The sequence below is a fragment of the Drosophila obscura genome, unplaced genomic scaffold, assembly GCF_018151105.1.
Source record: "Drosophila obscura isolate BZ-5 IFL unplaced genomic scaffold, ASM1815110v1 contig_73, whole genome shotgun sequence".
Classification (NCBI taxonomy): Eukaryota; Metazoa; Arthropoda; class Insecta; order Diptera; family Drosophilidae; genus Drosophila; species Drosophila obscura.
Window position 1 is genome coordinate 468,468 of NW_024542865.1, and position 25,189 is coordinate 493,656.

The following is a 25,189-nucleotide window of genomic DNA, read 5'->3' on the forward strand; positions in this document are numbered from 1 at the left end:
GTCAAACTACTAAAAAAATGTATTTAATAAATGTTTGAGTGAATTAAAATCAATAGCAGAGCTATTAAAAAATATATATACCGCAAATCAAAACATTGGCGGCAATCGGCAGGAATGGCTGGCAACCCTAGACGTGGCACCACGTAGACATTTGACAGTGAAAGTCGTAAGGCTTCGTGTGCTGCCTTCGGCTTGTTGCTTACCATCACTTTATCACTCTGCCAATTTTCCTTCAGCACGACGGTTGTGTGTGAGCGAGCGACAGTGTCGTTTTCATTTTCTGGCCTTTATATTTCCGTTTCTCTCGAGCATAAGTGAAAAGCATCAAATAAACCATGAAGAATCTGATGTTCTTAATGCTGATGGTACTTCCCATCGTCATATGCACTTTCTCAGCACGTAAGTACACAAATCCCGGCCATTGAGCTGCAGCCACCTATAGACCGAAGGGCCGGGGGCGCATACGTGGCATTGCTGCTGCCGCTGCTAGGTGGGCTGCCTGGGTTAATACCTGAATTGTAGCAGCTCCATTTGAAGATGTGACCAAGTCGTTTCTTATTTTGACCTTCCTTGGGCCATGGCCATCAAAACTGTTGAGTTGGCATTGTCATCCCCCAATAGTCTCAGCATATCTCCCTCTCACTCGTACTCATGTGCTGCATGTATGCCTCTCTCTTCCTTGGATAGCAAACAAATTTGGAGCCTATGCCGCCGAAGCTGTTGAGGACGATCTGGTTGATGTGGACAGCGAAGAGGGAGCCGTGACTGGTGAAGATGCCGATGCCGACGAGGACACGGACAAGGCGAGCAGCGCCTCGCCCAACGCGGACACCTATCTGCTGTTCACCAAACCTCTGTACACGGCCGGTCAGCAGCTGGATCTGCCCGGTGGCAAGCCCGTGGAATTCCTGATCGGCTTCACCAACAAAGGCTCCGAGGAGTTTGTGATCGAGACTGTCGAGGCCTCTTTCCGTTATCCCATGGACTTCAACTACTTCATCCAGAACTTCTCGGCGGTGGCCTACAATCGTGAGGTGAAGCCCGGCTTTGAGTCGACCGTTTCGTACACGTTCCTGCCATCTGATCAGTTTGCTGGACGTCCATTCGGACTGAACATTGCCCTGGCCTATCGTGATGCCAATGGCATTCAGTACAACGAGGCTGTCTTCAACGAGACCGTTCTTATCTCTGAGGTTGATGAAGGACTCGATGGCGAGACTTTCTTCTTGTACGTCCTCCTGGCCGGCATTGTAGTCCTGCTCTTGGTAATTGGCCAGCAGTATTTGCTGGGCAGCTCAGGCAAGCGCAAGCGTGCCGCTGCCAAGAAGGTCATTGAAACTGGCACAGCCAACGACAGCACCGTCGACTACGATTGGGTCCCGCAGGAGACGCTGCGTGCTTTGCGTAAGTTTCGATTGATAGACATCCCTCCTCTTGCAGATGTTAATGTTTTGTTCCACAGAGAAATCGCCTCCCAAGTCGAAGACGCCAAAGACCTCACCCAAGCCAGGCAAGCAGGTCAGTCCCAAGGCTGCCAGCCACCAAAGTCCCAAGCAGCGCAAGGTGAAGCGTTCCGCGGGCGATGACTAAATGCAAAGACTGGGCTCCAGGACAGAACAACAGAGTACAACCAACAACCCCAACTGCAACAACACCAGCAAACAACCACCCATTTCATTCTGTAGGGAGCGAAGCATTAAGTTTCCAAAATATTTACGAGTAGAGATATACATATATCATTTTCGATCATATATAGAAATATCATAATTTTTTTTTTTTCGTTTATCGCGAGATTGTTAGTGTTAACCCATAAAAAAAGCCACAACAGCAAAATGAAAACAGTCCATGATTTGCCTAGAATTTCCACAAAGTGAATTTGATTATTCCCAAACTATTTGCACATACTCCAACAACCGCAGGAACAAGAGAAAGGAAAACTTAAATAAAGTGTTTAAATACATTTCTTGTGAATTGTCTTCGTTTGTAGAAGACACGCTAGAGAGGTACAGATAGAAAGTTAGAGAATGATTGTAGGGGAGAGCAAAGTTTAAGTAAAACTATAAGAAAACTAACAAAATGAGAAGGAAAAATTGAAGAATAAATAGAAAACTTCCAATTGTACGATAAATTTAGCCCTTATTATGATTAATTGTTTGTTCTTTTTCTGCTTCGATTTGTCGATTTGTTTCTGCTAAAACGAAATAAGTTGAAGTGTTTTTTTTTGTATACAGAGAAGTGGGTTTTATTCGACGAATGAATATAAAGAAACTTTCTACAAAAATTAAAAGCAAAAAAACATGCAATTTTTATTCCGTTTTTTCCATTTTTGAAATATGTTGAAGGTCGAGATATTCCAATAAGCTAATCTGCGATTACTAATGTTCATATTTACACATACAATACGATTAGCTTCAGAGTTTTATCAAAGATGCTAGTTCTATGATATGTACACATACATACGTACAAACATTAGTGGCAGCATATTGTTATATCCACACACAGCTCAAAGATATATTTTATAAATATATAGAAATATATTTGTATCACTGCCCAGCTTCTATATGGAGGCGAATTTTAGAGAAGTAGGCTGAAATGGTGCTAATAGATGGAACCGTAATAAATGTGTTGCCATTCGCTGAGGATCGCTAGTTAACGGTAAAATGGGATTTTTAGAGGTTTTATCAAACGTCTGCAGCTTAGCCGTTTATGCATTGATTTTTTATAATCGATTTCGCGCCAATACTAACTAAATATAAAACAAGATATTAACTTATTTCGAGCTTTTTTAAATTAAAAATGATCAATTTCGGCAAGCTACAAAGTTTTTAAGTCCGATTGATAGCTGCATTCATTAGCTTTTCAGATTTGCAAATTTCTTAAAAACTAGGTGTACCATACACAATACTCTGCTCGTTCACACAGACATTCTCCTGCTACGTTTTATAGGCTGTTTGCACTGGGGCTTCGTCATGCGTCTGAAAAGAAATGTCTGAAAATAAATAATGAACATGAACATCAATTCTCTTTCGTCCATTTTCCCGTCGTCTTCCTTGAAGTTGTTCATAATTTTCAAACATGTCAATCTAGGATAAAATCATAAATAATGTCTTAATGGAGCTTGTAACAAAACATTTAACACCAATTAAAAGAAATAAGGTATACAAAAGTACATACGCATAGAAGAAACTTTGTTGACCAGCAACACTGACGTCACATTTAGTCAACATTTACGTTTTATGCTTTGGCCGTTTTTGTTTGAACCCTATTATCTAAACAATCCCATTAAAAATAGTTCTGAAAACTAGCCAATCCTAAACAAAATTCATTGAGGAATTGGATAAAATAATTTTTTTAGGGCTGAGAGGACCAACTATCTAGTAATATTAAACTGAATATCAAAATTGACGAATTTAATATCACAAAATATCATGGTATGGCAGCCCGCAGCAATTACGAATTGCACGAGTCTGGCAGCGCCACAAAACAACGTCACATTCGTTTTATGTTGATTTTGTTTGAACCTTAATATGTAAATAATCCAATAAAAAGGACTTCTGAAAAACTGCCAATCTTGTAGAAAATTTATGTATCTATCGGATAAAATTATTTTTTTAGGGCTGAGTGTCCCAGCTAGCTATTAATATTAAACGGAATATCAAAATCAAAAAAATACCAATCCAAACATATCAAAAGCGCAACGACTGTAGCTCGATACTATCATGATAGTCGCAAAACCGTCGATAGTAGAGGCTAGCAGTAAATATATGGTTTGACACCTTTGACACACCTCTAAGTCGCAGTGCTACTTTTGACGGATTTTGACGGAGCAGCCCAAGCCCCAGGGAAGAAATTTTTTTTTTGCGCGTAAGCGTGGGAAATTTAAAAAATCTCTGAAATCTACTGTGTAACGAAATCAGCTGAATGCGTTGAAGCAACTAAAAATTGTTTTTTGTTTTTGTGCTAATCCAAGATATTGAACTTGGAGCATTTAGAAGGCGAGATTTTGGTAATTGAGCAACAAGTTTTTCATTCCAAATTTAAAATAAACGCCAACAGAACTTCATCCAAATCCGTTTCTGAGTGAAGTTTTCAGTGTGTGAGCTTTAAAATCTAGATTCCTGGCCGAGCTCTTTAGCGCAGCTAACCGCAGCATACAGTGGAACCGGGAGTGAGACAGTGAAAGTACGCTAGTAAAAGGTGAGTTCTAGCCAAATCTTTTAGACCTGTTACATAAACATAAGAAGGTACGGCACATATAAAAACTTTGGTAATATATCTTTGAGAGTATTCCGTTCCTTAAGTTAAAATCTACGAACAAGTAATTGATTATCCGGGCATAGAAATCCCACAATGAAGCAAATTCTATGTATTTAATCAGGCTACCTGGCAGTAGAGCTTTATAAAGATTTTAAATTTATTATATGTATACGAGTGCTTATATGTTAGTATACATAAATGTATCTACGAAACAGTTTCTACATAAGTCACCATAATATATAGTACTGTTCAGTATCAAATGAATTAGGGGTGTGCCTTTTCTAATTTTTTTTGTACGTATAATAATACGTAAGTATTCGTGTTCGTTCATATTCAGTTTTTATAAATGGAAGAATAATTATTTATTCACCCATTTCTTTGCATGTCAACGAAATGGTTGGCTGGAGTTTAGACTCCTGTCGAGTTTGAAGATAGAAAATTAAATTATTATTAATTAATTATATCTTTGGGCTTGAATTTGTAATTGATTTTCTCTCGTTTGTGGAATTGTGGAAATGTGGAATTAAAAGGCCAAAGGGTATGGAGCACTACATATTTCGTTAAAATAACATATATGTATGTATGTGCATATGTACATACTCGCACATATATATGTAAAATACATATATAGCTCTGATAAAGTACTTGGAATACAGCTGTTACCCACATATGTATACCTGGTATAAACTACTTTTAGCCGATTTCTGCGGGGTCTTTTTCTCTCTAGTTCTTCGGGGAGCCTTCAAAGAGTCGTCAGCTTCAGGATGACTAGGTCTCGTCTGAAGTCTACTGTCCTGAAACTAGCAGAAATCATTTGGGGTTGGACAGGACAGGAATATTATGACCAAAAATAGACTGAAATTAATTTAGACTTCAAAAATATAAACTCGACTGGGTTAATGGAACAAAGACATGTTTAATTGAGTTTAATTAAGGCCTTCAGGTTGAGTTTTTAACAAGTGTTTGAAACCTGGAAGCGCCTTGTTTGCCATAAATTCAATCCAGGAGTTCCACTAATTCAGCATCCCTTCCGTTTCTGCCATTTGTGTATACGAGTACACTTGTTTGTCTCTTTCAAATAATATCCAAGCAATTTTACTTAATTGCCTTTTGCAGATAATAAATCATTTTCTTTGCAATTTGCGCTGACATCAAAAACCCGCTCTTAAGTGGAGGTCCTAACCAGAATCCAGACCCTTCAGGGCTCTTACGCCACCCTTCCAATCAGACCTTTGGATGGCCTTAGATGGTTGCGTTGCTCCTTTTTTGTGTGACGTTATCTGCTTTTTGCTAATTAACTTGGCTTGTTGCCTCTTTCCACAAATACAGACAAAGTCATAAGCATACACACACACCTACCCGCTGTGTGAGAGAGAGGGAGCATGGGCTAGTGAGAGGGGAGTGTGGGACATTTAGATACAGTGGCATGAAAGAAGTTGAATAAGCTACGTTTCGAATTTCCTTGGAATTAAATAATCTTATTTGAATGTTCGAAAGCGAAGGGAAATTAAAGGGTTTTCAACAACGCTTTCATTCAATATATGGGTGAGTGTGTGTGCGTCAAAAATTAATTTTAGTTGACATTTTGTTGTTTCCTTTTGATTTTAATTTATTCACTTGATATTTTACATATTTTTAAGCATAACACTTGCGAACTGGTCGGAAAACGCAGCAAAAGTGAAAAGGGGAGAGAGGAAAGGTTGTCAGCCTGAGAGTGCCTTAAGAGTTTGTGAGGTAAGGTGGCAATTGGGTTTCATTTGGTCTACTGGGCGTATGTGAAATTTAAATAAAGCCATTTTCCCGAATCTCTCTTTCTCCTTCTCAATATTTTCACTACGAAAATCGTCTACAATTTCAACTTTTCTCTTTTGAACATTTTGTGTAATTTGAATAATGATATGTGGATGTACATAGATATATGTATCTGTGGATATGTATATATGGCCATAAATTATTAAAGTGCAATGAAATTAACTGCTGGGATGAGACACAAGGAGATGGAATATGAAGATGGATATGAAATTGTCAAGTTCTCAAAATAGTGCATTAAGCCAAGTAGAATGTGCCGATGATGATAATCGGGGAAAGGATGATCATATGTACATTGAAACAGCAAGCTGAATCTTAAGGAGGAAAGCTATCCAAGTTGGAAGAGAGTGAAAATCCATCCACTTCGACCACAAATCCAAAACGCCCCTTAACTCTTCGAGTACCGGGTATAAAAATTATAATTAAATAACAACAAAGAGGTCAAAAGTGTGGATAGGATAATGGGGCCACGGTAGAACGTACTTCATAATACTATCTTAATGGACGAACTAAAGTTTCACCAAACCAAAAATACCGTGGTGAATGTTGCCAGACGGAGAATAATATAACCCGAGGGCAGGGATCCAAGTAAAGTAGAGTAGGGCGAGAAACCAGAACCAGAAACGACCACTTTTTTGTGCATGGTGACGACAAGAGAAGACTAATGGTCGTGTACATCTCCAGACATGTGGCTGTACATATGTGCTGCTGTGGGAGTGTGTGTGACAGTTGTATTGCGCTACGCAACAAAAATAAAAAATAAAGTGCGTCCACGAGGGAAGGGGTAAAACAGGAACAAAACACATATGAACCCATACGCATTACGACGTAGTAGGTGTAGTGGGGAAGAACATCGCTATCAGAATTAAGACGTGGCTATGTTGGCTTATAGCCAAGTTCCACTAACAACACGTTTACATTCACACATAAAAGCGGATCTAAAGTAAAATTATTCTTCCTCGAATTCAATACTCTACCGTGGCACCCCATGCCATTCCATCCCATCCCATTCCACTGACAATCTTCTGAGTACAAATTACTGCCCATTGAATATGGAAATATTTTAGGTAATCCGGTTTTTCGAAAGTTGTTTCTATAATTATAATTATAAAAAAGCTTATCGAACAAACATCATTCGAATTATTATTCTTTAAATCCTGTTGCCATAGTGGAACAGAAGCAGAGACAGTAAAAATTGGGGAAGTGAATTGAAAAAGTAGCTTGTAATCATCTTTGTGAAAAAATTAAAGTTTATATCATGGGAGTATGAGAGTAATGAGCATTCTACCGCTTTAATGTTTATTAATCGCTTACATTAAAATGTGCTAATGTACATACATATATCATGTGGTCTACTGGTTCTTCTTGCAGTTACCTTCTCAGAAATTGTCAGGCAATTGGCTTGCTTCTTAAAACGGTCCACATATGATACAATTTTAGTCCCATATATTTTTTTTCTAAAACGTTGGTGTAAGTAGTAGCGGATATCTGTCGTACATGCCCCGGCAAACCAACAATGTTAGAACCCAATGCATTTTCGCTGGGTAGATATAGTGCAAAAAATACAAATAAAAGCATCATGTCTCGAAACAATATATCACACACACATGCCCAAACCTATTCATGCACATATGTATGTAACTACGTACACAGAGAAAAACAAGTAGACAATGGCATTGCCAGAACAATTTCAAAGCTGAAAAGAACTGTGGCAGTGGGGTAGAGGAAGAAGGTTGACAAGGGGTTCGGGAGAGACGAGAACTGCTGTTTGTCGCCGCTGCTGTCTCTGCTGAGCGAGAACAATATTTATAAATTTTTGAAATAAATGTTTACAGACACTTCGCACGATTTCATTTCTTTTTTACGCTGCAAACGCACTTGATGCAGATGAGCTTTCTTTATCACTCGTCTACAGTGACAGGCAAAAGAGTACGCTCAATGTACTTCTATCGCCCTGTCGCATATCTCTCTATTATATAACATAATAAGGCGACTCTGGGCACTCGTACGATTAACCGAGTATGTGGTTTTATTTTTTATTATTCATGCTCACTTAGCTCTCTTGCGAACGATTTATTTATAAGGGTTTAATAGGTGGTCCGTCATTGAAAGAAGTCCTCTTTTCTGTTACATTTTGGGGAGGGATCTCTGCTAATATTTGAATTCGTTGCTATGCAAACTTCAAAACGTTAAGCTCTGACTGTCATATTACCTTTTGTACCCTCGCTTTGTGCTTGGGGATGCTCTTCTTGTTGTGCTGCCACTCTTTCGACTATTTTCACTTGGTCTTATCTTTTTGACGTGCTGCATTTTCATTAGTTAAAGAGAGTGAGTGAGTGCTGGAGAGTGAGTGGCCAGCATCAAAGGAAATTTTTGCGTAAAACTCTTTCATATTTGATAAACATTACATAGAGAATGCAAAATCAATTAAGCTTCGCTCGTTTTCTTAAAAATGAAAAAAAGGCAAAGAACAGCTATAAAATATAAAAAAAAAACTTCATAAAAGAGCAGGAGTGCAAAGTGAGCGCCAACTTCCACTCTCATTCCTCTCAAGTAGAATAAAAAAAAATGTCGAGTAAGAGGAAGAGCAAGGAGCAAGAAGAGCACTTGCTTAAGTGCCCTTGTAAAGCGAGAAGAAGGGTGTTATGCGTTGGTGCACCTCCTCGCTCCCCTTCGTCTGCTTTTGGGTGCGGAAGAGAGAGAGGTGAATCAGTATTCGAGTGGACAGAGCTGCAAAAGTGCACCCGTTAAGTATTTCCTCTTCAATATTATATTGCTGATTCGTTTATGCCATTTACCCCGACTTTCCCTGTACCATTTCCATTAAAACGTCCAGTTTTCGCCAACATAAGGTTGTCATAGGGGCAGTAGCTTGTAGCCAACTTTTCGCTGCAAGTCTGCCTCTAAGTCTTCATTGAAGTAACATTTATTTAGCTTGTGGAGTGAAGATGTACCCATCATTCGGTACTCAAAGAATATTGGGTATATACATATACATATATGTATAAGTACTGTCCGCTGTCCGCTTGCGGGAGCCGTCGCATAAAATATGGAGTTTCCCCATTCCGTTTTCCTATGATTTCTATTATTCGCAAACTCTGCACATATTTCGATGAAAATTAAATGAAACGAAATAAGGATTCAGCTTAAGAGAAATGATGATGATGATGATGATGATGATGGCAGGCAACAGCTGATGCTGGGGGGTTAAAACATTGTGTGTGGGAGTGTGGGAAGCCATAAAGCACACATAGCTCAGCCCCGGAGCCCAGCCCCAGCTCCAGCCCCAGCCCCAGCCATGGAGTAAGTGGATTCTGACAGGTGGTGGTTGGGACTGGAGTTGTGGTAGGTGTTTTGGTTGGTGAGGAGCGCATCAGAGGAGGAGCTGGAACTGCTAGACATAGACATACATACATACATATGCATTCATAGTACGGAAATTTGTATACTCCGACTCGTACTCGTACTGCTATGTCTTTCGGTTAATGACCCATCTGGCTAACTAAGAGTTAAAGCTGGATCAATCGTGTGGTACTATGAAAAGAACCTTCTACCGCTCTTTTTACCGCTCTTCCATTAAACATTAAACATGCATATTCACTTGGACGGGCTTGGACCGGAAGCGAAGTTAAGCAAGAAAAGTTGATTTCGGTTTCGTACGTGTCCACCCCCCCACCCCCCTTTCACTCTCTTTAGCTATGTTTCACAAGTGTCGAAAAGTGTGCGCTCTCCAAACATTTCATTCTTTTTCTTTTTCGTTTTATTTCTACGTTTCCCCCCTTTGGCCCAACTTGCTGTCCTGCTCCTAAACTTGGCTCTCGAGTCAAATGTCGATGTGAGCAGAGCGCAGGAGAGTGATAATACCAAAATCAGAAGAACTTTAAAGTACTCTTTTCTCAGAGACAAAAATAAGAGAGTCAAAGGCGTACGTTCAGCAAAAACGGAAAGCATAAAAGCTCGTTTACCTGCTGATATGTTCTATGAGGGATTAGGACTAGGACTAGGGCTTATACTATAACCGTTAGTGACATGGCTCTCTAGATTTATATCCCCAAAAGGCATCTGCAAAGAGAGTACTGAAGTGGAGAAAGTGTGGTTGGCTCTCCCTCCTTTTGTCTCGCTCCAATTAGTGGCATCTCTAGCAAACACTCGTTGTGTGTGCTTATTTGTTGTATTTGTGTGAATGTGGGGTTGTGGGGTTGTAGCCGAAAAGGCCTTCGGCTGTTTTTCTCTGCTTTGCTTTGCTTGGCTTTGCACAGCACTGTTCACCCTCTGCCTGCCGTACTGTTTGTTGACTGCTGCTTATTTCTTGCTGCCTTCTCCTGCCTTTTTCACTTATTGAATATGCATATTTAGCTGTCAGTCATTTGGATTGCGTAACAAACCCAAATGAATTGAAACATGAAGCCCCCAAAACATACACACCAGCCAAAACCACACTGCCTAAAAGATTTGCATTTGATTGGTTTGAGCAGACATGTCATTTCATTTATCTTTGTTCGCCGGCCTCCACATCATTATCATTGCAATATGTTTGGGGAAAATGCACTCACCGATAACAGCAGCATTTGTTGCCATGGGATATTCCCTCTGGGGCTGGCTCATGGGGCAATGTCATCATTCGAATCAATCGACTTGAATAAAAGCTCAATTTCTATGGGAAATCTCTAGTTTAGTCCCGTAATCTGCAGCCTTGCACGTACTTGCCATTTCACTAGTTTAATCAACGAAAATTCTAGATTGAGGGAACAATGTTAGCACAATTTTCTATATTGCATATTGCAGTTAATCGGATTCCCATTGATCGATACATACAGATGTATGTCTTAAGTTTATTACTTGCCTCAAATGTTTTGAGGGCTGGAATTTACTTCAGCTGTAGAAGGCTGGCTACCTTGCTGACTCAAAAAAATCTTTACAAACTTAACGCTCTCATCCACTGCACACTGCACACTGGAACCCTTTTCCCCACTCTCCCATACCCAGCCCCAGCCGTACCTTGCTCGCCAGCTTCAGCACCAGCAGCAGCAGCAGCACTTCAACATTCACAGTCAAGTGGCAATAATGTAATAAGATTGTCAGCTCTTCCATTCTCTAGCTCTGCTCCAGATTCCATCTTCCTTAAACGATTGTTTGTTGCTAACGTGCATTTAAATTAATTTATTTTTATTGCCAATTCCCATGGTGAGTCCCCTGAGAAAAAGTGCTGGGTGTTGGTGATGTTTAGCCAATAAGAAGTGATGTCCGTTCAGATGCCAGATTATCCATGACATGACAGTGCGTGCATGCCCAACGAGTACTTTCGTACATTTATCGTAATCGTAATTACTGTTCAAGATAGCATTCTCGGTGATTGGTTTGGAAAAAACAATAAATTAGGTCAGAGCGAACAAATAGATGGAAACAACAAACAGCCTTGACGATAGCACCTCTCAGTGGAATATTTTTATACCGTTGTGGCGCTCCTCCGTATATGCATACTCGTACACCATCAATAATTGAGAGATATTCTCTCAGCGTGTCCCTTTTTTGCTGGTTTTTTTTTCCATTTTTTTGTCCGACAACATGACAAATTTATCCTAAAGTTAATTTCCTCTCCTCCTTCAGCTTGTGGCAGCTGACCCCTTTGCCCTGTCTCATGAACTTTGCACTGAGTGGATGTGAATGAGTGTGTATCAGTTGGGATGTTCATTTTGTTGATGGCATCCTCGGCTGGGGTCTGGGGGTCTGTGGGTGTGGGGTCTGGGCTCAATTTGTATACACGTTGATGAATATGTATAAATAAATTTCTATTGATTTTTCATTATTTGTATTTAATAATAAATAAAGCGCACACCAGCCATCTCATCTCAGTCGCTCGGCCGGTGTCGCTCTCGTTCTCTTGGGAATGTGTTGGCTCACCTTAGATCGAAATGGAGTGGTTCCACCTCATTGATGGGTGGTACGCTGGTGGGTTTTTAGGGTATAAGCACGCCACAGTGCCTTGGCGTGTTGTGTTGCCCAGATGCAAGGAATTAAATTTGGAATTTCCTAAAACACACATATTCGCAGTACTTATTGTACGCTCTTGAAAAAATAATTAAATTCAATTGGGTTTCAGTTAACGCACCGCCCAAAAAATTGTGTGACAACAATATAGAAAACATTCAAAAGCTCAGCTCTGTCCAGCCAGCCAACACTTTTTTTTGTGTTTGCGGTAAGCCCACAAACAGCAACAGCAGCAGCAGCAAAAAGATAGAAGGAGAAAACAATATTGAAAATTTATTTATAGCAAAATACGCTACACTGCACATGTTTGTCGATGCTTTCAGCACGGGCTGGCTGCCCGTCTGTGTGTGTGTGTGTACTAAACAGATGTTTGCTGGCGTCGAGAGTGTGTATCTGTGTGTCTGTTTTCGTGTGTGTGTGTGCGTGTGTATTGATGGGGTGTAAAAATGATTGAGTGTTTGAACTAAGCTTTTGTGTCGTTGTCGGCGCCGTTTCGTCGTCAGAGGCAGTGGCAGTGGCAGTGACTGTGGCAGCCACAGCGGGAGACTGGGCTCATGCCCCGGCGGGTAACAGAGCCCAAAGCTTGTTAAACTGGGAATTGAAAGTAACATGGGATCTAAAACCAGCAAATACTAGTTTAAATAATTGGAATTGGAGCAAAGACAATTTATACCTTTGGCACTTTCTTGGCTGATACTGAGACTGAGCTCGATGACATTCCGAAGCTCGAGGACAGAGGCACTTTGTAAAGGGATGTGTTAGAGTTGTGATGGGCATTTTACTTTGTATGAGTTTAGTTCAACGAATATTCAATAACATAAAATACAAAACAGATTTTTCGACTAAACTAATTAATTTTAAAATGCTGGAAAAATCAAAAAGAGTGTGAAATTTATTAGCATTAAATTGTTATACAAATGTTTACTCATTTAATACACACGCACACACACACATTTAAAATAATACTAAGACCAGAATTTCAACTAACAAGCGAATCTAGAAAATTTGAATAAATTAACTTACCAAATTCCAAAAATTCTCTAATATGTAATGGTATGAACAGATAAGCAACAGATGGTCAACCCATATTCGGCTGCTTACTCCATAGAGGTAATCATCTTTTGTTTCTGTCAATTTTGTGTCCCTGTGCATGTCTCCGTTTCTGGCCCTTGCCAAAGCCAATGTAAAGTTGAGTGGCTCTCCGAACTTACTTCATCCACACTTGCACTCTTTTGTATTGTATTTAAAACGCCTTTGACTCCAGCAGCTTCATGTGCTTTTGTTTCTGCTTATAACCCCGTTGTTGCTGGTACACAGGAAAATTACCATCGACAAGCTCTAAAATTGGGGAGAAGCGAAGCGACGGAAAAGGGCTAGGATGGGATCTACGGGCAGTGTTGTCATTTTTTCTCCCCGAGCCACCTTCCGGAATGTTTGTTTGTATGCACTTCAATAAAAATTTTGCATACGCTTCACTTCACTTTACTTGCCACACGCACACGCACACATACACATACCTAAATCGCAGCTCCCCCTGGGCGGCAGCTACACAAAAACATTGCTTTGTATCATTTCCCGTTGCTCGGAGACAGGTGCCTTGGCAGTAGGGTAGGTGTGGGGCGCTGAGGGGCTGTGAGAGGGATTGGGATTGGTAGGAGCGAAGCATTTTTCGATTATATATTGCCTTTGCTTTTTGGCTCGTTTTTCAATCTAAATGTCAGCACATACAAGCCATGTGTGTTGGTTTGTCAAAATTGCTGCCAGCTATGCGTGCGTGCGTGATTGTGCGTGATTGTGCGTGATTACGCGTGTGGTGTGTGTGAGAGTGCGCGTGTTGAGGCAAATTACTCGAGTTGAGTGTCGTACTTTAAGAATGAAACAGCCCAAGCAACCGACACGCTCCAAACAAAACTTTACTCCACCCAGCATCAGCGTCAGCCTCCTCCTCCGCCTCCGCCTCCGCCTGTATACATTACATATGTACATATGTATATAAGTATATATGTACGTGTGTGCGCGAGTGAACTTCCTTCCTAATTTTCTCAGAAAACCTTTCACAATTATCGTTACGTTATTGTTCATCGTTTTGGCAAGTTGCAACTGCTGACGCACCTCGTAAGCGTAAAGCACCTCGTAAAAAACTCAAGCAAAAGGACGACAGCCTGTACGGGCTGTAAGAACCTGAATGGGAATTATTTGGCAGTTTAGCATGTCGGTTGTGCATTTGGAGTATATAAAGTACACGCTAGTGGCCTCCCTGGGCCCAGTAGCATTCCATTACTGTTTCGCTCACACGACTCACCCTCAACGCACCGAACACCACGCCTCACGCTTCCTCCCTTGGGTAGATGGGGAGCCTTGGGTGGATGGGGAGCCAATCAATACCCCGCCTATAAGTATGCAATGCTCATTGAAAGTTTTCAGCAAACAAGCTGCAAGTGGATATTTGTTGAGAATTGATTGTGGCGGCAACTGGCACTGGGCATGAGGGGGGTCTGGGCCAAGTCGAAACGAAACGAAGGGCTGGGCACCGAAAATCAATTTAAACTACTGTTTCCAGTATACAGAGACGACAGAGACCTTCACAGGAGCAAAGCAAAGCAACAAAACAAAGCAGTTCTCGTAAATCTGTAAGTTGAAAGTTTCTTATGATTCGATCATTAATGGGCTTGTCAACTTGCCAACTTGAAACTAATAAACAAATTACAAATTTATGCCTAATCATTTTCTCTCCCTCTCAAACCAACAAATTAACTTACAATTAATTAGAATACATATAAAATATTATTACCTACCCTGTGACACCTTTCTATTTAGCTGGGAGTGTGCACAAAAAATAAACCGGAAGCTTTGACGATGCCAATTATGGAGCCATAATAACAACAAATTATGGCTATATGTGTATGTACATTCGTAGTAAACCGAAAGCGTTAAATTGAGAGAAAGCGAGAGAGAAGCTTGGCCGGAAAAAGGCCGACAGTGAAAAGATACTCGCAGTGAAAGTACGGAACATTTCAGTTTTGATGATTTGCAGCTTTTGCTTTCTCTCCTCCCCGTTCAGAAATGCTGAATTTTTCACTTCTTCTGGGCCTCCTTTGAGCTGAGGGCTTTCACATAAATCAGTTAAACTTTTTTGCTGATTTCGTCCCTTACTGAATATGTGTCTCATTCGCTGTCTCTGCCTGTATAAGTAAATCTCGTATATCTGTGACTCTCCTTGGCTATTAGCTAATTGTCTTGTATTCCAACGAAGCCACTTAAGGCGTACATTTAATATGCATTTTCAACCATTTGGATGGACATCAAAGCTCTTCAAGGTAAGTCCAATACCTTAGCAGGCTTAGCAAGCTATTTATCCTTGCTTCCTGCTTCCTGCTACCTGCTACCTGCTTCCAACCTACTGCCCACTCCCCCAGTCTCATGGCTCACTTCCTACCGGGCCCGATGGTCCTTCATGTATATTAATACGGACTGTCATTCGATCCTCTCCCTCTCTCTCTTCCCATTGACGGACGATGTCTAACCCATAAATATTTTTATCAATTCAGTCGCTCTGCAGTAATTTCGCAAACTTTTGGTTAATAATAATAATGGGAGAGCCGGACAGAAATTACCTTAAAATAATTTAGTCTTTGGTGCAGGCCCCCAGCTTAGTTACCTTTATTTGAACCCCGTTTCTCAATGTGGAAACTTTTGCGTACACTTTTGTAGTTCAAATGCAATGAACATTTCAGCAATAAATAATATGTAGATTTTCAATGATTCAAAGTCTCCCCACTGTCAAAGTCGCAAAGTTATTTCCTTTCTTCGCCTTCGCCTTCACCGTTATTTTCCTGTTTTTTTTCTTTTCTTTTTTTGTTGTTGAATTTTTTGATTGCTGGGCATAGCCGCTGTTGACCTGCTCTTCCATCCAAAAGTACCTTACCCCCTCATGGAGTCAGCCATAGAAAGCCAAGGTCAACCAGGTAACAGATCACATTGCCGGAGAGGACAAAAAAGTGGAGCAAAAGTTAGGGAAAAGGAAATTCAAATCACGATATTTGCACCTGGAGGGCGAAAAAGCTCATGATAAACCAGGTAGGTAACTGACTGTCCAGATACGAGCACCCAAAAGCCGCAACTTAGTATAGATATTGCCATGCCTAAAACAGTAAACAGTATCATCACCATAATAAAATGTCAATAACAAACAATAGAAATAAACCTAATAAACGATAGTAATACTTGGGGATTATCATATGTACTATCTGCATTGGCCAGTCGAAAAGTCTTGGTTCAATTACTTCGAGTTGAGAAAACCTTTTCGCCCATTTTCTGTTGTACTTCCTTCCTCCTCTTTACTGCTTCCCCTTCGCACTCTTTTGGCCATTGTTGTTGGTTTCCTGCTTTTCCTGCGGCATCTTTCCCTTCGTCTCATTCTGTCTCCTTCAGTCTGCTCTCTCCTCTCTCCATCTTGCACATGAAAGGTGATGACTTATATTTAAATTTTGGAGCCCCGGAGATGTGCCCGAAGTGTAGAATCGTCCGTGCCTCTTTCCATCATTGTCCTGCTGTTGTTGTCGTCCTGGCATTATATTCTGCATTTTCTGCTCCATCAGTTTTTATTAAAAAACTCATTATATCTCGCTCAGCAGGACGATGCGTCTATGACGGGACTTGAGAAGGCTATTGGGAGGTGGGAGTGCTGGAAAGGAAATGCGACGCTTACTTTTATGTGTTAATTTTCAAAATAATCATAAACAACGCTGTGCTACTGTGTGGTTTGGCTCTTCTAACAAGACCTATGAAAGGATCCAATACCCGAAAACTTTTGATTGATCAGAATGTTGTCGGATGTACCTTTTCGGACGTTTACTGTTCTGCTGGATTGTGAAGATAAACACAGCATCCCAGGTGGATAATTTATCCATTGCTAACCGTTTATGGGTAGTTTATTCTGTGCGGAAAATTTTAGAGCTAAAAACCATTTCCTGGAGGAAACTAGTTTAGATTTGAGTAATGGAGCAAAAAACGTACTTTACCCACGGACAGCTGGGGCGCAAAACGCCTAATAAAGATATTTCTCAATTAGCAGCAATTCTTTCATCGGCTGCGATTTTCCCATTTCCACTTCTGACTTGGCGGGCATTCATTTCCCTTTTCATTGCACGTTGAGACGTTGGCTCAATTCAAATCTATGTGGCCTCTGTCAGCTCCTGTTCTTGCCATTTCTTAGGGGACATTGACACATGGGCATTTCTCTGAAGAGGTCCACCGAGACCAACAAATTAAATGTCTATAAAAAAACATATCCACATAATTCTGTCGCGATATAATAGTCTTAATTTATTGAACGACAACCAATTTACACAATGGAAAAGAGAAGGCACCCCTTGTAGGGCTAGTCAAGAGGTGAAAATCCGTCATATTTGTTACCACTTGCAATGCGTACGACTGTCCCGTTCGACTACAGAGAAATGCCCGTATGTAGCCTTGATTACTTCTGAATTTCCCATATTTAATTTTCTCTACTTTCTTGGCACCCTTCCCCTCCTCCACTGACAACGGTCGTTTCGAATTTTTTTTCTCGAACTTTCTTCTCCCATTATTCTCTTTTCGTATTTCCTTGGCTCACTTTGCGCTGGTCTCAGCTGTGCCTCAACAAATTTGGTTTCTTTTTTCCCCCTTTTTTTTGTTCTCCTTATGTTTGAATCTTTTCCACGAAAGTCTTGCAAAGTGAAAACCCAATGAAAACTATTTTGCGACACAAACCTTTCTGCTTCCTTAGCTACCGTAACCCTCCGCCCAGCGGTTTGACCAGAAAAAGGGACGTATTCAGAACTAGTGAAAAATAAACAGAGTGACTTGCCTGTTTTCAGTGGATGACATAAGGTAATAGCATTTACTCTTGCGGTTATCTCCGGCTCGTTTCGTGGACTGCCTCTAGACCTGAATCGTATGTCATGCTAAGGTTTGTGTGTTTCGTTGTTTGACACCTTTGGTGGCTTACCTTTCATATTCAATTTGGTTCAATCTTTTAATACCCACGAAACTCATCTGAAACCGACCACAAAGCTTCCGCTGAACGATAAACAATTCAAATTGAATTTCGCTGACTAAACAATGGCCAAGGAACAGGTTAGTTAAGGTTGTGGCACAGGGGCGTGTCTAGACTCTGCACTGACATTGGCGGGAAGCTTTTGCCATTCCAGAAAAATGAAAATAAAATTTGAAATAATCAAAGCGCATGTGATTTGCATAATTTATAATGTGGAATTTCCGCTCACATGGCTCCCATTTCCTGTTGCTCACTCTTGTCGTCCAACCTCTACTCTTCAGCATCTCTTTGCCGACCTGGCAAATCTCTCCCTCTCCTCCGCGCTGGCATCTCTTCCCTTCCGCTGGGATAACTGTTTAATATGCATAAACTTCACCAAAAGTTGGAGGACACTCCTCTCCCGAATGAGATTTTTGGTTGTTGTGCTCGTATCCTTCCGTTCGGTTAGCAAGCCAAAGCTGGCTCTGCCCCCAGGCTAGCGTGGAGACTGGCTGAGTGACGGGCAGGGGCGGGGGGCTGTGCTGTGTTGTGTGTTGTTTTGCCCTAATTGGTTGTCGCTACTCAGCTGGAGAGAAGAAAACGGCGCACTCCACGTAGAGCCGAACAGTGACGAACTTTATCTACCCGTTTTTCATAAAATTTTCTTCCTTAAAACATTTTGTTTTTTTGTTCCAAACGCTGTGGAAAGTTTTCCTGTTCGCTTTTACATTTGTATGGAATTTATTATTTGCTTTATGGCACAAAACTTTAAACTCTAATTGGGCGTATCGTTATGGGTTTCATCCTAAATCGGGCCTCGTTCACTCTTTTTCCAGCTAATGGGGGGGCACTTCCTTTCATCAATTAATTCTTTGGCTTTGACTTGTTTCGGATTTGTTTTTCGTTGAGCTGAAGCTCAGTGTACTGGAACTACCTGGAAATATGCCAAACTTAGAAGATAAATTGTGTGCTGCTTGCAGAATTCTAAGTGAATTTCAACCAAATTTTGACTGTTAGCCAATCAATTTGTACTTTCAAAGTTTTCCGATAGCTATCGCATGTTGACATTTATGTGCCATATATATCAACTATCTGTAGAAAACAGTTTGTGGATATCCTTTATAGACCTTTGCCTTGCTGAGCAATAGAATTTCCTGCTTGCCGGCCCCTATCCGTATCACCCATACAACTTTTCGCATAAAACACTTTATATTTTATATTCAAACTGTTTTATTTCAAGCTGATTTTTACACATAAATTAATAAGAAAAAATACTCCTTGAAGCCGACGTTTTTTGTAGTCTAAGGCTTGCTGTCGCCGTTGCCGTCCTTATTGTTGGATTAGTTCGTATATATATCAACGTTGGCCCGTTGGTTCGTATGAGCATGAGTATGGGTATGAGCAATGTAAACTGTAAGCAAGTTGCGGCAAATTTGCATTCGAGCATGCTAAAGGGATGCTAAAGGCAGTCAGCTGGGGTTGTGTCAAAGAAGGAAGCTAATTTGCATTGGAAGGTCTGTGCCGTGTTCCCGTGCAGAGTTCTCGAAAGGATTGATGTGTGTGTGTGTGTGTGTGTGTGTGTGTGCTTGTGCGTGCGATTATGTTTTGTGTGCCCTTTGTGGTTGAGTTTTCATTGCTTTCCTTTTTGGCGTTTTTTATCTGTCTGACAAAAAAATACCCAATAAAGAAAGCTGCGACGACGCGTTGTAGCTTTGAATACCCTTGCAAAATTGATATATGAATTACTTAGGTGATAGGGCAGATGATTGGTCCATTTCAGCCATTTATATACCCTCAAAATGAGTACAATACAATACGACATCCAAGAGTTTAAGTAGATCAAAAACATGGATCGCGTGACAGCCATCTATTTGAAAGGGTGTGAGCTGTACTCCTATTTACTTTTCGAATCGTAATACTCTCTGAAAGGGCAAACGAGTTTTTGTTTTATGTTATTTTTGTGTGATTTGCATACTCGTACTTTGGGGCGTCTTTAAACTTGCATTTTGAATACGTTTTAAATGCCCCTTTGTGTGTGTTTGTGTGTGTTTGTGGGGTGGAGTGGGGTGGAGTGGGGTGTGGGTTTGGGCAAACGAGAGCTTGTGCCATGGAGGGGGTGGTGGTGCCACCATGAAATGAGTTCTGTTTTTGGGGTCTCAGTTGCGGTTTTTCACGGTCCCCTGGATACCTTTTTCAGGAGTGCTTGGGAAGCGCACTCCACGGCACGGCATGCGTGCAATTAAAAAAGGGTTTATGCCTGTCGAGGGACCTTTATACAGAGGCACGAGGGACCGTTCCTCCCCAGCCCTCGTTCATTTAATTTGCATACTTTTCAAAGCTTTGGGGGCAGCTCAGGCTCAGGAGCAGCTGCGTCAAATTGATTTTCAGACTGGGGACCAGCGACCAAAACGAATGTTCTGCTGCTGCTGCTGCTGCTGCTGCTGCTGCTGCTGCTGCCGACCAAGGCTGGGGCCACTTAATTAACGCGTGTCAAATTCATTTCGCTCGCACCACTAAAACAAATATCATTCTGGCAGGATACCCAACTTATTTTGTTGTCATTCTGCAACGGGAGAACGTCTCAAAGTCCAGCAAAAAGGCAACGTGAGGGAATGTTATTCTGCACAGCCAGCACGCTGCCGCAAAACAACTCATCATCCCCCATCATCCACAACAACCATTTCATCCCAGCAGATAAACAATAGAGCCCAGGAAAAACAACTTGAAGGACGGCCAGGGAAAGCTGAAGTCTCATTCAACCACCAATGATGATACTCTGACAAAGTATTCGAGTTTAACGACTATCCAGTCCTTGGCGGACTAATATGCACCGTAACATCTCTGACGCCTCATAACTGTTCTGTCCCGAATCACAGCTAGGGTATGCCGCAAGAGTTATGTTAAGTTGTGGTAGGGATTGCGTCTGTGAAGTGTTTTCTCTTGGGTATTTAAATGATGACACGTCTTGTTGGCTTTAGATCAATCTTTCGACTGAAGTTTATTACAATTGAAAACCTTCTTCTGAGCTTATAATTATCTGTATGGAACACGGAACACACGCTGAATCGGTGTCTGGTACGCATCCGACCAAATTTTGCTGATGTTGCAGTTGGATCTGGAACACTGAACTTCTGTCTTGCGACTCTGTGGATTGCAGAGTAGCCCAAGGAGGTTTGGCCGGCGGGTGGCCGGGTACCGGTACAGTAACTCAAACGCTTAAAAGTTATTCGTGCCTAAACTTCTTCACTTTTATGATTACGAAATGTCCCAAGAACAATTGAGATACAACATAAAGAAGAACAATAAGCAAAAGTACAACAATGCGAAGAGCAAGAACAACTATAATATTAAGTGAAATTTATTTAATGGCAGACAACAGACGCCAAGTTTTGTTATTCGTTGACTCATTTCGTTTCCCTCACTTCCACCACCCATTTCCCCATTTCCTGCGATGATTTGTCAGAGGGGCTAAAGTATGCTTTTGAAATTGGCAAAGAGAAAAAGCAGACAGACCGTCCCAAGACGGAGGGGGGAAACAGATAAAAATGGGGAAGGGGAAAAGAGTGTGAGAAAAAGCGAGAGCCCAAATGGCCACCTGCTCTCAAGTGTCTGCCCAGAGGGCGGACAGCGAGAGTGCACTCAACAACTCACGCACACAGCACACAATGGAAAGGAAACATAATTGCAAATTAACCTTTTTTGATTTACTCAACACACACACACAGCCACACATACAAATCTACAGAAGCAGAAGCTCGAATAACTGTAATTTAATTTTGTGGCGAAAGAAACTGCAACATACACACACACAAAAAACAATCCATACCTGTCAGAAAGAGGGATATTGGGGGAGCCAGACCATGCCAAGCGCTACCTGTTGAAGAGACGGCAAGCGGCCAGAGAGATAGAGAGAGAGAGAGAGAGAGAGATAGATAGATAGAGAGCTGCAGTGAAGGCATACACAATACAAGGTAAGGCATTCATCACAGATTGAGCGAATTTGTTATAAACTAACAAAAACACAATAAATCCAGATAAGCTCACCACTTTAATGGTAATGCAGTACCGTGGATAATCGTACTATTTGTTAACTGCGCTGCGTACCTCTTAATGTTTCTTGAGACAACTGCACATTAAGTAGGTGAAATTATTAAGTTATCTGTAATGCCAAAATAAACATGGGAACAGTCAGAGGCGGTGCCACAAGGGAGCGCTCCATTAACACAATTGCCAGTCAACAGGGCTGCCTCTTGTCTTGTTCTGTGCTGCCCCATTCCGTCCCATTCCGTCCCATTCTGTTCCGTACTCTCGTCCTGCTGTCAACATCTTTGGGTTAATGATTTTTATGTGCATTTTAATGTGCCAACAATTTTTTAGGTGCCTCTCGCCCTTAGTCTCTTTCACCCTCTTTCACCTGCTGCCGTCTGTAAAAATGTAATGAAAACAAGTGCGTGGAGAGGCAAGGCCGCGATACTGGCAGTGGGCCTTGAAGCTGTGAAATGTCACGGAATACACACTTGCACACGGATGCCCGCATGAGCATTGCTTAACTACTACTACAAGAGCATATACGTATGAACACGCACACGCAAACGCACAGAAGGAACACATACAATACAGCTACGGTCAAGTAATAAGTGTACAGGCATACGGCTGAGCTACTGGGCTTTTTCAGCGGCGTTGTCTTGCGATTTGGTTTAAGAAAAGTCGACGATTGTTGAGGTGTATTAAACTATGGTTTATTGTGGTATAACAGATAACAAGTAAGCCGCAAAACTCTAAGCTACAATATACATATGAAGTTAATAACAATCAGCTTAAGGATCTGGCAAGCCAGGCATCACATCGTTCTGCTCTCCTCCTCTCCTTTTGTGTCCTGGCAGCCACTGGTTGAATGCTTCTATAATTGTAGCTCACCTGCGAGGAAAATAATGTTCTCTGTCCTCCCGCTTTCTATTTCCGCTCGCGGTGTGCCATAGTTTTAATTTTTTGTTAGTTAAAACTCTGGAAAACAAAGTTCTGCTCTTCATTCGCATGTATATTTTTTAAAATTGAACTGTCAACAGCATAAACTGATTGCCCAGCAGGCGGAAAAGCAGAAGCAAGAGAAGCAAAAGTACGTGGAACAAAGAAGAACAATACAGCGAACGCAAAAGGCAACTGAGCACAACAAAAGGCAAACTGGAATGAGAGGAATGTAATATGCAGGAAAGTTTTCCGCTTTTACATTTTCCATTGCATTCCCGTTCTCGTTGCTGTTCGATGGCCCATGGCCATGTCTGCCCAGCGGCGACGGTTTCAAGGATTGTGTGGAGGGATAATAGAAACATAAATAGTACAAACACTTTTTAATATTCTAGTAATTTAAACCAATTAAAGAAAATCTAAGAAATACACATTATACACCTATGCATATGCTCATATATGTACATACATACATTAGAGTGGGCCGAAAGTTCGAAAGAAAACCAAAACGGACGGAAAAGCAGTATTGGCCTGGAATCATTTGACTTTCCAAAGCAAAAGTTTAATCAATATTTAAAAAAGCAATAATTGAATTAAATATATTATATATCTTTTGTGAAAATTTCCCACCAATAGCTGCTGTATAAACCATGTACATAACTACTAAAATAAATATATGTATACATGTACATATGTATGTAGCAATGTTGTGATCGCAAATATCCACGAAGAAGAGTCCAGTCAACTGTTGATTGAACATCTGCGTTGCCTTTTCATTTGCATATTTATATTCTTGTTGATTTTTCATCACCCGGCCCATTTTACTGTTCGCTGCTGTTTCAATGGGCTTTCTTTGTTTTCCCCCCTTTCTCCATCCAAAACAAAAGAAAAGAATATTCCTTTTTTTTCCATGTCTTAGACAAACTTTGTCAATTGTTTTGCCACTTGATTTGCATAAGAAAATTTACATAAAAATTTGTCACCGCAGGTTGGCTTATTGGCAAAGTTTTTCTCTTGATTTTGTATCTTATTTTCCCCGTGGGTTTCTCCTGTTCGCTCATCCGTTACGAAAGTTATCAAAAAGCATGAAAATTAATTTGCCAAAATTACACAATTTTCATGTATTTTTCTTCTTCACTTTTCAAAGAAATTAGCAGGAGTGTGAGTGTAAGTGAGCTCTTTGATGCTCAGCAAAAACTTTTCTACAACCAGGAGGATCCACATGACCGGGAAACCACTGCCCATCTCGTTCATCTAATTTATGGCTTCATAAAGCCGCAATTATCGAATTTCGGTGCAGAGTAGAAAATGGCTTACACTAGACAACAAATAGACACGGCGTTAAGGGCGTTGAATGTGTGTGGGGAGCAATCGGTGCGGCATTGTGGGAAAAACCAAAGAAATAAAATAAAGGCATCCACTTGAGTGCTCCCACAGGCGAATGCTCTGAGGGCATGATGAATTTGGTGTCCACTTGGGGGATATGCCCGTCGCGACGGGGGAAGTTCTCCGAGAGCCTGCGAATGGCCCCCACTTAATGGCGAGACAGATTAAAGTGTCTACCAGATGGTTGCCAATTGTAAAAGCGTTTGAAAATTATTCACCTGGACAGAGTTTCGGTGTCCCTGGAATTCAGAAAGCTACGAATATAACAAATTCTGTCAAAGGAATGCTTTTACATACATATGTATGTATGTATGTATATACCCATGTCTGCTGTAACGTTCGTCAAACGTTACCAACGATATGGTACAGATTTTTTGACATCTCATTAACTTTGTCAATGTTCCCTTTCAATCCTTTTTGTTGCACAGACATCTCGTAAATGCTTTGAAAAATAGGTGAAAGCGCCAAGTTCCGCCCAAGAGAGCTTTACCACACCTCTGTTTTTTATTGAACTCCTCAAGTGAATTCCCAAGCAAAATATATTAAATTTTGACGAAATTCAGCAGTTTCTAAGCTTTCAGGCTGCTAAAAAAGCTTTAAGAGTCAACAGCTGAAATAGAGTTTCCCCACCAGCTCCCACCAGCCCCGCCACTCTTTGCCACCTTTATGGGAATACCTGAAAGAGTGAGCAAAGTCAATGTCCCTTTCCCTGCCTACCTTTTCCTTTTGTGGCTTTAAGACAAATGACAAAAAAAATGTTGTTCTTCG

General features: G+C 41.0%; 2 protein-coding genes across 2 annotated transcripts in view; both read left to right on the forward strand.

Annotated features, from left to right (window-relative positions):
• Window positions 1–195: 195 nt before the first annotated feature.
• LOC111064936 (translocon-associated protein subunit alpha) lies at window positions 196–2,303 on the forward strand. Its single transcript, XM_022352805.2, has 3 exons — window positions 196–399; window positions 688–1,404; window positions 1,463–2,303. The coding sequence occupies exons 1-3, from the start codon at window positions 336–338 to the stop codon at window positions 1,588–1,590; spliced, it is 909 nt and encodes a 302-aa protein (XP_022208497.1). The 5' UTR covers window positions 196–335; the 3' UTR covers window positions 1,591–2,303.
• Window positions 2,304–3,794: 1,491 nt separating this feature from the next.
• Window positions 3,795–25,189, forward strand: part of LOC111065160 — a 36,031-nt gene continuing 14,636 nt past the window's right edge. The window contains exon 1 of the mRNA XM_022353168.2: window positions 3,795–4,197. The gene's annotated coding sequence lies outside the window, so the exon portion shown is untranslated. The remainder of the gene's footprint in view (window positions 4,198–25,189) is intronic.